Source organism: Seriola lalandi, unplaced genomic scaffold (assembly GCF_002814215.2).
Source record: "Seriola lalandi dorsalis isolate HSWRI2012SDOR001 ecotype SW California unplaced genomic scaffold, Sedor1 jcf7180002054678, whole genome shotgun sequence".
NCBI classification, from domain to species: domain Eukaryota; kingdom Metazoa; phylum Chordata; class Actinopteri; order Carangiformes; family Carangidae; genus Seriola; species Seriola lalandi.
Genome location: NW_019525231.1, coordinates 1994365 through 2010314, shown reverse-complemented (window position 1 = coordinate 2010314; position 15950 = coordinate 1994365). Strand labels below are relative to the sequence as shown.

The window sequence follows — 15950 nt, the reverse complement described above, 5'->3', positions numbered from 1 at the left end:
AGAAACACGGAGAGAAGTAACCCCCACCCCGCTCCTCCTCCCTCTGCCTCTCTCACTCTCTCTCTCTCTTTAGCCCTCTCCCCCCAGGGGTTTGTGCCTCACCAAAAATACAGCTGGGTTACAGCGCCACCTAATGTTCACATTCATAAACAATTTACCTGCAATGCTGAGTTCAAGACCTCTCCGATTTACTTTAAAATGAAATAGGAAACACAGGTTTCCCTCAGATCCCTCATGAACACTGGCGTTTTGCTGAAAGTGTGGTGACAGGAAACGCATCATTAACAGAGAGTTGGACAGAGATTTGCTTTCAGAAAATTTAAATCGACTTTACAAGCATATATAATCACTCAATATGCTATTGCTGTTTTATAAATAGTTTAAATAAAAGTACTTTTGCTCCGTGACGTCCTGTTCTACCACCTTTTCTCTCAAGCAGCTTACTCATTCACTGCAACCTAGGATTTAAATTGAGTTAACATCCCATGTTTTTAAAAGTGCACTGCAGTGCAGTATTTAAATTGAAAGTATTAACTTGAGTAGACGTAATCATCAGTTAGTGGACTTTCATTCACTAAAATATAGGCTGTTCAAAAATAAGGCCTATAACAAGTGGTTTCGACACAGACTAATATCAAAAGTCCCAGTATACGAGCGTAGCCTTGAACGCAGCATGACCACGAGCAGCAGTGTGCTAGTTTCCCTCCAGCAATATGGACTCATGCTGCAGGGGAGCAACAGGGTTTGTGTGACCTTGAGATATAAAATTGTATAAAACATAGAGCGACGTAGATAGATTACTTATCAGTCTTTACTTAGGGGGGTTATTGCTCTGAACAGTAGTAAGCAGAGATTGGTAATGCTGACAAGTAGTTAAAAGGGTAACAAAGTACTAAGTAGGCCTACCCTACTGTTATGGGCTGTATACTACGTCACAACTTTTGTATGTTAAATCAGAATATGCAGACTTAATTGATCTGAAGCTTGATTATTAATTATTGAGATTAATTACATTACAACCAAATACTTGAATTTTTGATCAAACATCCATAAGGACGCATAGGCTAGGCTACTCCAGTAGACACTATGGGAAGCACCCAAAAATCTTAATTATTCAAAATTACAATAACGTCCATTATTTTATATAACTATATAAAATAGTGGACATTTTTATATAACTATATCAAATTATATATATAACTATTAAGAATAACTTTCAAATGATTGTAAAGTAGGGGTAAAATATTCCCCTCTAAAATGTAGGGGAGTAGAAATATCCAGATAATGTAGCTCAAAATTGTAAGGCTTCATAAGTAAACTATGGGAAATGTATATTTCCTGCTTTGATGTCCATCAATGGTCAAAGGACACACAATTAACAGGTATAAATGACCTCTTTATACTGTCGGTAACGTAAAAAAAACAAACAAAAAAAAAAAAAACAATTTAATCAGGGGTTATCAAACCATAGTAGTGTGACTGCTACTACAAATCCCGTAAACGTCATTTCCCATAGTCACCCTCTTCTTCTGCGTACGAAGAGCACGCCCTAGTGACACAATGGAGAGAAGAGCCAATAGGAGACGATTGAACTTAGAGTAACACGTCATTCTAGTAAAGTGCAGAAGCCGGCTGATAGGGAGCGATCCCCTCACCGTCGTCTTTCTGTGCCCCTGAACACCCGTTGGCTTATTACCTCCAAATGCTGTAACTTCTTTTGAATACAAAGTACTCTTGTGTAAAACTGAGGCGAACCTGACATAAAAGGTAAGCACTCAACTTCATTTTTCTCGAAAGAAGGCCGACCGTCTTTCTACTCCATTGACGAAGGGACAGGAAGTGGGTTAATGCTACATTCCGTTAGCTAACCCACCGGTAGCTGTACAACGTAGCGTTAGCATCAAGAGGTTTGAGTGACAGAGCAGCGTAGAGACAACTGACAACGACGATTAACAAAGTCACATTTTGTGAATCGGTTTCGTTTTCAATGCGGGAGTACACACAGTGAAAAATATAACTTAATATTTGAAGATTTCAGAGCAGAAATGCTGTTCAAGACAGATACCAACCTCCAGGGTGCATATATGATGATACGTGGCCTATAGCCGGTGTTGTAGAGTAGTAGGTTATCAGGTTTTTTCTACTGTATACATTTTTTTAAATAGTGAAGCCTTGCTATGACTAAAGAAATTCACAAGGTTTCCGTAGAGTGTGAAAAATTCATTTATTTCATTAAATACCGACAGTAATATTAGTACCACACCTTCTTCATTGGAAATAGCCAGGCAAAGGTCACATTCCGTCATAAAACACTAGAAATAGTGCAGCAGGTAATCGTGTTTTATTTTCCATGAAAAATTATAAGGTGTTGTCTTAATGTTGCTTGTTTGGTTCGACCAATACTACACAACTGAAAGATGTTCAGTGTACTATGACATAAGAGGGAGAGAAGAAACAACATTGCTGAAGAAGCTGGAACTGCTCGGAAATAATTGTTATTTTTGATGAAAAATTATGTAACTGATTAATCAATTATCAAAGTATTTGCTGATTATTATTCTTCTGTTGATGGACTAATCACTTCACCCACTATTTGTTTCAGCTCTGAGTATATGCGTTAGTTGTTTGGCTTTAATGGTTTTTAACTACTGATAGATTCAGTTCCTCTTATCACAAACCAGGCAACTGTCACCTACAATTTCTACTTTCTGTCATATTTACTTGAAATAAATCCACAATATTGAACATTTTAGAGCTGAAATCAACACGTTTTTTCCACAGAAAATTCATCACCAATTGATTCCCAAAATATCCTAGTTCCAGCTTCTAAACTGTGGAAATTTTCAGCCATCTCTTTATTATGTGGCAGTAAACTGAATATCTTTGGATTGTGAACTGCTTATCAGACAGAACAAATCAATTGAAGATACCACTTTGGAGTCTAGGAAATTGTGAAATATCCCTCATGATGACCACATTTTCATATACTGACTGAAAGATTAGTTGGTTAACTGAAGAAACAATTGGTAGGTCAATAAAAATTATTAGTTGTTGTGGTCATACCTGGTGCACAGTTGTTTGGGCTATAGTAGGTTACACTGCATTTTACACCTAGCTGACAAGAAGAGATTTACACTTTTGTTTTTGTTGTCGCTGCAAATTCTGCCTGTAATTCGTCATAAGTAGTGTTGTACTGCGTCCTCTGATAATGGAGAGAAAGAGGGAGAGTGTATAGTTGCTACAACAGGATCCTTGGTGATACTTTCCTAAATGTGTTGTTGATGTATCACTAACAATTGCCAACAAAGGTGGAGCCCGTGAAGAACGCTGTGAATCCTCTGCACTGTTCTCTTCATCAAAACCCACTGGTCAGGTTTCCCGATGACACATTAGTGCGTCATGCTTTCGAACGTCCATGTCTTATTTTAGCACAGGAGAGAAGGGAGTACCTGTGTAAAGACCAGGTGTTCAGTGTGAGAGGTGAAAGTTAAACAGACGCAAGCAGGAACTAGTGTAGACTATAAGTGTCAAAGACAGTACACCTATTTCTTCCATCGGGCCAACAACCTCACTTGTGGTGCTCTTTCTCCATTGAAGCTTGGTGATGGCGACCTACCAAGAGTTCATCCAACAGAACGAAGACAGGGATGGGGTGAGGTTCAGCTGGAACCTCTGGCCTTCCAGCCGTCTGGAAGCCACCAGGCTCGTGGTCCCCGTCTCCTGCCTCTTCACACCCATCAAGGAGAGGCCTGACCTGCCGCCGGTCCAATACGAACCAGTTCTGTGCAGCCGGGCCAACTGCAAGGCGGTGCTTAATCCACTATGGTGAGTCAAACAGAAAAACTATGCCGGTATGGCCATGCTTACACATAGAGCTATATGTGTTTGAATGCATTTTTCAGCTGCACCAACAGAAAACAGCCTTTATTATTACTCTAGTATAATTGGGCTTTCTTCTTTTACTTGGGAATTGTTTTTAACCATCTATGTGTAACTGTCCTTTTCCAGCTGTGTTCTTGAGCTGTGCATTTGGAAATGCTGATGTGTTATGAATACAGGGTGTGGTGGTGCAGGCCAGTGTCAGTCACAGGCACATTCCTGCCAATTTGATGTGAATCTTAATTATTTTGATCCTTGTTTTTACAGTCAAGTCGACTTCAGAGCAAAAATATGGGCATGCAACTTCTGCTTTCAGAGAAACCCAGTAAGTACTGATGTTCACAGCGAGATTTGCTCCTGGTGCTTATGTTTATTATTGATTGTTGTCTGAACTTATATAAGCCTGAATAACTTAACGTGGAGGAGCTACATTCTTTTATCACAGTGGTTAATCTGGTTTTCTCTTTGTCTCTGCAGTTCCCTCCCTCTTACGCAGGCATATCTGAAGTGAACCAGCCAGCTGAACTCATGCCACAGTTTTCTACTATCGAGTACATAGTACAGGTAAATACTACAAACACACGTGCACTCTGACCTCAGACCTGTGCATGTACTGAAGATTTACTGTGCAAAGGTGAATATTAACAATTTCCAGCAGTAACCTTAAAGGTAGAGAGTTCTTATTTTAATTTTAATTTTTATGCCTTGGATTTAATCAGTGAGTGACAGAGTGTGTTTTGATAAGTTAAATTATACAGTAGGCTATTGTAACTAACAAGTGTAACTTCATAAATAATGCATAAGGTTTTCAAAAGTAATATGAGCTGCTGATGATCATATAGTGTCTCTGCATTTGCAAATATTTTAGAAATGTACATTCAGCAAACAACAAACCAAACATGAATTCTGCCTTTTGTTCTCCATTTCTTTGTGTAACAAGAATAAAAGCATCAAACTATGAATCAACAATTACCAGTCCTGGCTGAATATGATGTAAGTGTGTGGAAATGAGGCTTATGATTTCACCAGTCTGAATATTCCTGTGCTGCTTCTTTACAGCGTGGACCTTCAGCTCCTCTGATCTTCCTCTATGTGGTGGACACATGTTTGGAAGAGGAGGACCTTCAGGCTCTCAAGGAGTCCCTGCAGATGTCCCTGAGCCTGCTGCCACCCAACGCCCTGGTGGGTCTAATCACATTCGGACGCATGGTTCAGGTTCACGAGCTCAGCTGTGAGGGGATTGCCAAGAGCTACGTGTTCAGGGGCACCAAGGACCTGTCCTCCAAACAGATCCAGGTGGGTTGGGCTAAATGCATTAGGAATCAGATGAATGAGAAAAATAAAGAAGTTGGGTATCTGGTCACAAATTCTGAATGGCTCTAAGTCATCTTGAGATTGCCTTCTGTATTCTTCCAGGAAATGTGTGGTTTTGAAATTTGTAGCTGTCGTGAAAACTCTCTGTGCAACTTAATAATATGTGTGTTTTTCTTCATGTGTGTTTCAGGAGATGCTGGGTTTAATGAAACCAGCAGCATCAGCACAGCAAGGTCGCCCAATGGCCCCTCAGGATTCTGCAGCCTCCTGCAGGTATAGAGAAGTAGTAGCACTTCTAATGTGTCTATTAATGGTAGCTGTTTGTTTTTCTTGTCTAACGTGTTTGTGTGTGTGTGTGTGTGTGTGTGTGTGTATGTGTGTGTGTGTGTGTGTGTGTGTTCGTTTGTTCTTTTGTTCGTTCATATCCAGGTTCCTTCAGCCCGTGCACCGAGTCGATATGAATCTGACGGACTTGCTTGGTGAGCTTCAGAGAGACCCGTGGCCTGTCCCTCAGGGCAAACGTCCACTACGCTCCACTGGTGTGGCACTGTCTGTTGCTGTTGGTCTGCTGGAGGTACAGTGCCCACACAGAAAAATAAATGATACTGTACATAAAGTGAATACAGATAATACTGGACTGTGAATATGCTGTACCTGTTAACCTGGTCATAAACACACACACAAAGGAAATAGCAGTCATACATTGAGGTGCTTCAGTGTTCTAAACTTTAGCCTCCTTAAGATCATCATGCCATATGTAACTGTTCTCGAACACACACACACACACACACACACACACAGATAATTATCTGCTAAAGGAACAGTACATGTGTTTTGTCAGTTCAAAGGCTAGTTCCCTGTTTGCCTTTTGTCTTTTCTCTCCACCATCATTATCCTCTCTTCTTCTCCTGCTAATCTGTGTGGTTATATAACTGATATATAACAGATCATTCCCCCGCGGTACTCTCCTTCAGCAGATAGGAAATTAGGCCTGATTTGGAAAAAAAAAAAAATTGATTAGAATAGATTTGTCAAGATGCATTTGACTTGATGAATGGGTGTATTACATACAAACCACGACTGCAAAAAGGAGTTGGGATCCACTATCAGCAGGCTTATTTGTTTAATCGTTCTCTGTGAATGAGTACACTTTATAAATGAATCAGTGTTTACATAGAACTTGCTATCAAATGTTACATTACATTTAAAGCTCAGTTAACAGCTTTGTGACTCTGTGGCCTCTTTCCTAATGTATCATTGTGTCTTGGACTCTTGCACTGTGGACCTTGGTTGAAGTGTTGGCTGTCAGGTTCGCCCTTTTCTGAAACTTTATACATACATTCACTGAAGCTGGGTTTGGCTTTTTCTAGTTGAGTGTGAAAAACAGCATTGTTAGAATGAAAAATCATTTCAAATGACTGAATAAAACATTTCTGTATTATAATTAAATATGTCCATACTCAGTGTTATCAAATTCATTTCAGTTTTTTATTTAGCTTTAAAAGTTTCTATTATGGATTACTGAGGCATTATCTGTAGATGTGATCCTATCTCATTTCATAAAGCCAATGAAGTATCTTCACAACAAAATTTGAGAACTAGGTAAATTGTCCATTCATGCTTATTATCCACAGCCTAAAAACAGGGATTGTGCTACAGGACAAAACTGACCGAGGGATGATTTTTACCCATGGAAGCACCAGTTTATGAGCAGTGCAGATGTGCAGCAGGGGAATCAGTTTAAAGTGCAAAGTTGGCACTTTAAACTGACTACTTTGTGTCTTAGAGTAAAAAAGTGTTAAATTGTAAGAACAGTTACAATGGTACTTATCCTTAACTGAAACCAAATTCTTCTTCTCCTCACCCACAGGGTACATTCCCAAACACAGGGGCTCGTGTAATGCTGTTCATCGGAGGGCCCCCCACCCAGGGCCCTGGTATGGTGGTGGGCGATGAGCTGAAAACCCCCATCCGCTCCTGGCATGACATACAGAAGGACAACGCTCGCCACCTGAAGAAAGCCACTAAGGTGAACAATTATGTGCATGTCCCTTTCATACAAGATGAATTATAAAAATGTTCCTTTTGTTATTATGAATCCTTTTCTTACACCATTTACTGAAGGTATGCTCACTGACATCAAATTGTCTTCTGTCTGTTTCTTGTATTGCACAGTATTATGAAGCCATGGCCAACCGTTCAGCTGTAAACGGCCACAGTATTGACATCTACGCCTGTGCCCTGGACCAGACTGGACTGCTGGAGATGAAGTGCTTATCTAATCTCACCGGGTGCGTCAGCCCTTATTGTTTAATTGGTTGAGGGTGTGGAATTACATTGTGTGTCTCTTTTGAGCATAGTTTAGCATCCTAATAATTAGTTTTGCTTTGTTATCAGGGGCCACATTGTGATGGGAGACTCCTTCAATACCTCCCTGTTCAAGCAAACCTTCCAGAGAGTCTTTAGTAAAGACTACAATGGAGACTTCCGCATGGCCTTTGGAGGTGTCTTGGAAGTCAAGGTAAAGAAGCAATTTACCATCATAGTAACTTGACATTACTTGCTGTATTTGAGCATTTAATGTTAAGTTGTTGAAGTTGAATTTATGTCTTGTCTTTTTTCTGTCTGTGTAGACATCAAGGGAGCTAAAGGTTTGCGGGGCCATTGGACCGTGTGTTTCGCTCAACTCCAAGGGTTCCTGCGTTTCAGAGAATGTGGGTCACTGCCCCAGATAAAACTGGGAGATTCAGATTCTTTATTCTCACAATAGGTAATCTGAGAGCTGTTTTTTACCGGCATTCATCACGGTATGTTCTCTGCTTTTTGTAGGAGATGGGTATCGGTGGCACCACCCAGTGGAAAGTGTGCAGTCTCAACCCCTCCACCACTCTGGGCATGTATTTTGAAGTGGTGAATCAGGTAAAGGACCCTGACTTGAACCTTAGTTTTTGAGTTGACGGGATTACTGTGTGCTGTTGAAAGTACAGTCGCTAATCACATCAAACAATTGCAAGGCTATGATGAAGCCTTTGTTTAGTAAAACTGTACAAACAAAGGCTTTTTGTGTGGTTTCTTGTGTGTGGTCACTGGTTCAGCTCATGCAATAGAGGACTGATTGTCAACTGCTGTCTTACTTTCTTCACTGTGTGTTTGTCTGTTTAGCACAATGCACCAGTCCCACAGGGTGGCCGAGGGGCGATCCAGTTTGTAACCCAGTACCAGCACTCCAACACACAGAGGAGGATACGGGTCACAACCATAGCCAGGAAGTAAGACTCTGGTTTTACTGTTTATATAGATACTGTCTAATGATTTATGACAGGCAGGACTATACCTAAAACTGTATTATATTCTTCATGCACAATCTACAAGCTAGTTCCTTTTGCTGTCAGGAGTTACTAGTGAGCCTGGCATTTAGTCAAGAAAGTGACAGCTAGAATCAATATTAGCCTCACTAGAAAGGATATTTACATTCCCGCATTTTAGGATGACGCCTTCAGAGGCCTGTGTGCATGTGCGTCATTCACACCACACCCATGCTCACCTGCGCCTCTGTGGTTCCTCTTCTCCTGCTTTCCTCCCTCTCTCTCTCTCTCTCTCTCTCTCTCTCTCTCACTGTCTTCTTTTCTTTCTTTTTGTCCCTACCCAAGCTGGGCAGATGCGCAGTCCCAGATTCAGCACATCGAGTCGTCATTCGACCAAGAAGCGGCTGCGGTGCTCATGGCTCGTCTGGGAGTCTTCAGAGCCGAATCAGAGGAGGGACCGGATGTCCTGCGTTGGCTCGACAGGCAGCTCATCCGCCTGGTGAGTGAAACTCCCACACAGAGGCTTCTCCCTTGTTTGTGCTTTGTGGTGACAGGAACAGTTCATAGTCTGCATAGTTGGTTAGGATTTTGCAGTCTAAATATTTTTGTTCTGGGATTGTTCATGTATTGTGTCATTGCTGTATGATTTAAGGTTTATTCTGTGGTATGTTCAATGTCTAAACAATGTTTTGCCTCTCTTGGTTACAGTGTCAAAAGTTTGGCCAGTTCAATAAAGATGATCCTTCATCCTTCAAACTGTCAGAGTCTCTGTCCCTGTACCCACAGGTATTACATCCTAGTGGAAATGCATGAATGTGAATCTGTAAAGACAAATTTGAATAGTAAAATTTTATTTTGTAGTCATTATCAGTCTGATTTAAAATGTGATTTAAATTGTAATTATAACAGTGCTTCGAATTTTAATTGATTTGTATTATGATTGTTTGTTTTGGCACATTTTTGAGAACACAACTGATTATTTATTTGAATGACTTTAAAAAAAATTATTATTCCTTTCCCGTTCTCCTGCAGTTTATGTTCCACCTGCGGCGGTCGCCCTTCCTGCAGGTGTTCAACAACAGCCCAGATGAGTCGTCCTATTACAGGCACCACTTCGTCAGGCAGGACCTCACCCAGTCCCTGATCATGGTCCAGCCCATCCTCTACTCATATTCCTTCCATGGACCACCAGAGGTCAGCCTCACACCCTCCACAGCACTATCATCAATGTTGGAATAGTCCAACTTTCCTTTTTTCGAAACTTCCCCACAATGTCTCTGTATGAAATGTTTGCTAATGTTGGTGCTTGAATTTTTCTGAACTGTGTCCTGGATGTATTTGCCTTTCACAGCCTGTGCTCCTGGACAGCAGCAGTATCCTGCCAGATCGAATCCTGCTGATGGACACCTTCTTCCAGCTGGTCATCTACCATGGAGAGGTGAGACAGCAGACCCCTGACTAATAATGCATCTAATCATTTAGATTACCAGCAGATCGGGCTAAACAAATCATTTGGTGATACAGCAGTCATTTCTTAATACTAACACGTTCCTCTTTATTTCCAGACCATAGCCCAGTGGCGAAAGGCAGGCTACCAGGAGATGGCAGAGTATGAGAACTTCAAACAGCTGCTGCAGGCTCCTTTGGATGACGCCCAGGAGATCCTTCAGACACGCTTCCCCATGCCACGCTACATCGACACAGAGCACGGAGGCTCACAGGCTCGCTTCCTCCTCTCCAAGGTCAACCCATCACAGACCCACAACAACCTCTACGCCTGGGGACAGGTACAGTACAGCTACAGCTTACTATTGTTGTGTAGATTGCTTTTAGTGGTCAGATTATTAATTAATTATTTGGGGTTTTTTTTAGTTTACTGAATGTAAAGTTGCTTTTAAATGTGTAAAGGTATAAAATTTTCTCCAGAAATCTAAATATGATCAGATTCAGTGGATTATCAATTGTCTGGCTCGTCTTACCACTTCAGTGGGCTGAGGTTATGTACAACCTCCCACAGAGCTCTAATAACCACATATAAGTAAGAAACAATGTGTAACAGTTTCAGGAAGGTCTCATTTCCTCTATCCATTCATCCATATCAAAACCTCAAAATCCCTGGATTGTCTGAATCCTGGATGAAAAACAATCTGCTCTGACAACTCCGAAGATTTAAAGTCAAACTGTCGGCAAACACAGGTCAGAGGTTAGCTAACCTCTGATTGTAAATGGGAAAGATTGAAAGCTGAAAATAGCATTAATCTAAAGTCAAGGAAGAGCTGAACCATAACCTGCAAATACATCTCTGGCAGTCTGAAAATGAGATTATCAGGAGAGCAAGGTTTTGCATAAACTAATCTTAGTGTTAAATGTGTTTGATTCAATAAAGTGATCATCAGATTAGAGTTATGTCATGGAAAGATATGTTTGCTTGTAGCACAAGCTTTGTGTTTATCTTAAATAAATGGAAAGATATGTTTGTAAAGTGAGTAAATCACTCAACCTTCACTATTTTTGTCCCACTGCATGAACAGGAGACAGGAGCCCCGATCCTTACTGATGACGTCAGCCTGCAGGTCTTTATGGACCACTTGAAGAAACTGGCAGTTTCCAGCTCTGCATAGATTTCTCTATTTCACCACAACGAAAGGAGTGATATGACATTCCTGTTCTGACATTGGGATCCATTAACATTTCCCCTGTTTTTGTAAAGGAGCCAAACCCAGAGAGTCTACTGTATGTGCTTGCTTGATTTTTATACAGTGCTCTTTCATATGTGACATTTCCATGACGTAAAAGGAGCAGAAAAAGGGAGAGAATATCACATTCCTAATAAGAAAACAAGTGTCACTTCCACTCGTGTTCTTTAACCTGTTATTTATAAGAAGTGGCTCCAATACTCTGGAACCAGACTGTCCTCATGAAAGCAATATCATCTCTATTTCTACTATGTATTTGATATCACCTCTGACTTGCAGATTGATTAGACTAATAATTTAATTTGTTTTCTTTTTGTTTGTTTATCCTAAAATGTGTATCTACTGCATCAGACTTGGTTGAAGGTGCTGTTTAATAGGACGCTTACACGTATTTGCTTTGTCTATAGCTAAATATGACATGTCTAGACTTTTTCTCGTAAATAAATTATAATAGTGGACCTCCTAATGCTGGTTGAGAAATGTTCACACACAGGGCTTATCGATCTTCACACTGATGCTTTGTTAATCACAGTTTGACAAAAAAAATCCTACATGGATTATAAGTTAAGTGTTTTCCAAGAAAATTCCCTCTGAATAATGAGGATTAATGTTCTGAAGAATGGAAGTCAATCACATCAACTGAACTGAGACTGACACTGATTTCGATGACGAACATTGACATTTATTTTTAACCTAAACTTCACAGGGCGGTCTATAGTTTAGTCCACTGATCCCGTCTTGTTCACCATCTGGTATTTTGCACCTGATGACTGCCCAAGTGTCTTTGTAATCAAACTTTAATATACTGTGCGACTGTATAAAAGAGACAGTTGTGTGATTTAGATCCTGTCTGGATTCTTAATGCTGTCCATATACATAAAAAAAAAAAAAAAAAAAAAAAAAAAAAAAACAGGAAACATATTCTGTCTGCGTTGTCTGTCCTTGCACTAACATGCACATCCCATTCGCAAGACCTTTTTCTTTAAGGCCACTGTATACTGTACTGATTTGAATTTTGAAGCACACATACAACAGAGGTCCATTCTGCTGAGGTGTGTAAAAAAAAAAAAAAAAGTGGATTTTCACATGGAAGTCAGAGGTTACCAGAGATGCTCAGTTCAACCACCAAGCACGTCTGTGCAGCAGAAGGATGGGCCTCGCTTTCATTGTCTAGTGTTGCAGATTTTAACGATTTCGTGCCAGTGTGTGTGAGAGAATGGCACACAGCATGTTGCTACAACAGTAGGTGACATGTCTTCTGTGAAGATTGGAAGCGACACGCTCCCTAAACAATTGTCTTTTTCTCAATCGTCACTACTGTACATAAAACCCACATGACACGCAATCCCAATCATAAAACCACTCACACACCATCTACTGTCACTGTAAGCTGATTTCAGAGCACCCAGACAGTATGATTTCGAGGATCAGTGAACGGCAGATTATGAAGACTAATCCGTTGGGGCTATCTGTTTAGAGGCAAATTCTACTCTTAGCAGCTTTATGCGGAAGTTGCTGCTGAAAAACAAATGAAGTCTGTGTCTATCAAGAGCTTAGGCCTCACAATGTTGCACTCACAAGCCACATATGCTCCGAAGGTATTCAAGGCCAAATAAAAAGAGGAAATACAATGGTTCTTAATCTCTTTTGACATGGATACTTGTGCACAATACCAAAAGCTCCTTTTTTTATCCATGCATTTTTTAGTTGGGAGTGGTGCTGCTTGTGTGATTTGAGGCCATACTATTCATGGATATGGAATGATCCCATAAAGAGAGCATAATCATATCTTCATTTTAATCTGTGTGACTATATGCTTGGCCATCTTTATGCATGCAAAGGCTGCAGCTGTGCATGTTCCATGATATTCAGGGGAACAAAAGAACATTAAAAATTTCTCTGAACCCGCTATTTGTTTTTTCTTCAGTGATCACTCATGATGCTCATGTCCATGTGATTCCCAGGCTTAGGCAAAGCTGGAAGGAAATGTGTCATCTTATTATCTCCTATCAAATCCTAACAGATCAGTTCTAGTCCAGCAGCCAGAGAAATCCATTCTGGCTTCTGTCCCGGATAACTTATATAAGATTTCTATATAGAATATGTCATAGCATGTTTATATAACTGCAACTGACACAATACTGTGACATACCATAAATAATGTAGCTCTGTTTATCTCTGTGATTACAATTATAGAGCCTAAAACAAAGGTTTTAGACCAAAATCTCACCACAGACATGAGTTAATAGTCACCCCAATAAGAACATAAATTCCATAGGACTATCCTCTTATAATCATCCTATAATAATTTCTATATTGCAAGATTCATATAGGCTATCTGAAGGCATAGTGTGCCTCCCAAACAAAGAAAATGAGCAAGGAAAAAGACTCAAGCACAGAAGCTTAAAATAAAATTAGATAAAATATAATTACTGCTGAAACAGAAAAAAGTGAAAAAATAATTAAACTTTAATTGAATTTTAGAGAAATATAGTGTTGAACCTGATACTGTAGCTTGGCAAAATGCAAAATCGTAGTGTAACAGTAGCACATGTAGAGAAGATCAATCAAGGTAGTGAGCTAACTCAGTGAAGTCAGTTACACAGCAATATCTGCGTACAGATAGCTAACATTAGCTAACATTAGCCACCATGTGCTACTGGTCATACCAGACCAAATAAGGCTGCTGGGGGAAAACCCTTTCTTATATTAAATTGAGCAAGGATATGTATAATTATTTAAGACTTTAAGTTTTCATTTGTAAGTGGAAGACTGTGTTATCTCTACTTTCAAAATTTACATTCATACATACATTAAAAGTGCACAGATTTTTTTTGTCACTTGGGGTAAACAAGCTGTGTGAAGACAGTACTGACATACATGACACCTTTTAAGTTGACATGGACCTTTAAAGTTGCAGTCTTGTTTCTGACCATCTGATGAATGTAGGTCCAATAATCACTCTCATTTCAGATCTACTTTGGGCTCCACTAACCCTAAAGCTGCTACATGTTTGACTTTCTTCAGCTGTTAATCTATAACTGCGTCTGTCTGGTGTTTGGCCCAAAGCAAATAGCATACAGTTAAAACTCTTTTGTCAAAATCAGCAGTTCACTTCACAGCAGTGAAGGTGAAGCAAAGCATGCAGACAGGAAAACCAAAATAATGAGTGGAAAAAGACTAAACGGCTCCATAAAACTGAAGGGGAACCGTGTTTTCATCATAAGAGCAACTCCTTTCACACTTTACATAATATCCAGTGTTTTTATAAAAATATTGATTTACTGGTAGCTAATGAGATTAGCATAGAGGTCATTAAAGCTGCACTAAGTTTTAATTTTCAGTAAATATCCTGACTGCTGAGTTTTATGTCAACTATAGTCGTCAGTCCAAATTCTCAGGACGGCCTGTAGACAGTGTTGTAGTGTTGTAAATGAAACATGGATATGTTTTTTGACAGTTGTTCTGTCAGAGAAATTCCTGACCTTATCAACAACTTTCAAAAAAGACCCGCACATTCTTAACCAGATGTGCAGTGTTTACACATCCTGTAAGCTTTGGCCTATTGGTAAGACTTGGACCTTAACAAGTCAACAACTGGCAGATTGGCAAGATTGTAACTTCAAAAAAAAATTATCATAATCTACTCTACCTATTGCAGCACCAAAGTCTAGAAGTACCCGTAAAGGTAATTTCATGCATTTAAATATGTTCTGATATAATTTAGTGTTTCCTTTTTAGCATGCGAGGGCCTACAGACCACAGTATCCCACGATTCTGATGGCGAGCAACAGAAGTCATATGTTGCTTCCACATTTAATCTCTCCAGATTCACACAAATCGTCTGAAACTCACATTAAATGTATACTCAGGTAGTTTGTGTTGTGTACTTAGCAGAACTGCTTCTTCTAAAATTTTTGCAAACTAAATTACTCTCTCCGCTATAGGCTGTGGTGGGTGCGTGAACATTCATTTCCGCACACTGCAGCAAAGGACTTAAAGTGTGTTAACTTGAGAGCAGGGATTAACTTCCTGTTATTACCACAAACCAAGGAGACAGCCTATCACCATCCACATGGACGTCATAAGCAGTGCTTTGTAGCCATGTATTCTGACTTCCAATATGCTGCTGATTTTCAATAAGACTCCTGTTAGCTGTTGGCACGATCACCTCTAGGTGATTTGAGGTCACAGAGCACCTTTTGAAGCTGTGAGATGTACAGAAGTGTTTATTGACAGAGTGGGGAGTGTTGAGTTGATCCTACAGTGTTTCAGTGGGTCTTCTGCTGGAATATTTTGAACCATTATCAGCAGTTCATCAAATTTGTTATTTTTGTGCATATAAGCCTGTATAATATAGAACATGATATCTGAAGTGGAAGATTTAATCCTGCATAATGCGTGTTTATCTTTGACTCCTCGATGCCCTTTATGTACAACACCCTGCCAAGGTGGTAATTACCTGCCGTATCACCAGCAGCTTGTTCAGCAGTATTTGGGGCATTTTGGTGAAGAGCCTTGGCCTGATTTGTCAGTTTTCAGAGTCATGTTGTAGTGCGGCTAAGCCTCTGGGGCTGCACACGAAGGCACAACTGCTGAGGTAACAGAGATGTCAGACCTATCTGGCCTCATCTTGGCTTGTAAACACTGTTTGCCAAGAGGCTCAAACGATTTGTATTTATAGCTCATTCTCACACGAAGAATCACAGTACTCATGGAAAAGGTCTTTGAAATGCCAACACTTGTGTTCCAGCAC

General features: G+C 40.1%; 1 protein-coding gene across 1 annotated transcript; it reads left to right on the top strand.

Moving 5' to 3' along the window:
- The first annotated feature begins 1606 nt into the window (after positions 1-1606).
- Positions 1607-13103, top strand: sec23b (SEC23 homolog B, coat complex II component). The gene is made up of 19 exons (XM_023421992.2): positions 1607-1767; positions 3598-3825; positions 4147-4204; positions 4357-4443; positions 4939-5175; positions 5384-5466; positions 5623-5767; positions 7064-7222; positions 7369-7484; positions 7591-7714; positions 7827-7907; positions 8023-8112; positions 8356-8462; positions 8844-8997; positions 9207-9284; positions 9531-9692; positions 9850-9936; positions 10064-10285; positions 11030-13103. Exons 2-19 carry the CDS (start codon positions 3605-3607, stop codon positions 11117-11119), a joined length of 2301 nt encoding a protein of 766 aa, XP_023277760.1. The 5' UTR covers positions 1607-1767; positions 3598-3604; the 3' UTR covers positions 11120-13103.
- Positions 13104-15950: the final 2847 nt, after the last annotated feature.

Bases quoted from the DNA above. Each gene is read 5' to 3' on its own strand.
- sec23b (XM_023421992.2), top strand. From the start codon at position 3,605: ATGGCGACCTACCAAGAGTTCATCCAACAGAACGAAGACAGGGATGGG. The intron at 7,223-7,368 runs GTGAACAATTAT...TGTATTGCACAG, and splicing joins ACCTGAAGAAAGCCACTAAG to TATTATGAAGCCATGGCCAA. The intron at 9,937-10,063 runs GTGAGACAGCAG...CTTTATTTCCAG, and splicing joins TGGTCATCTACCATGGAGAG to ACCATAGCCCAGTGGCGAAA.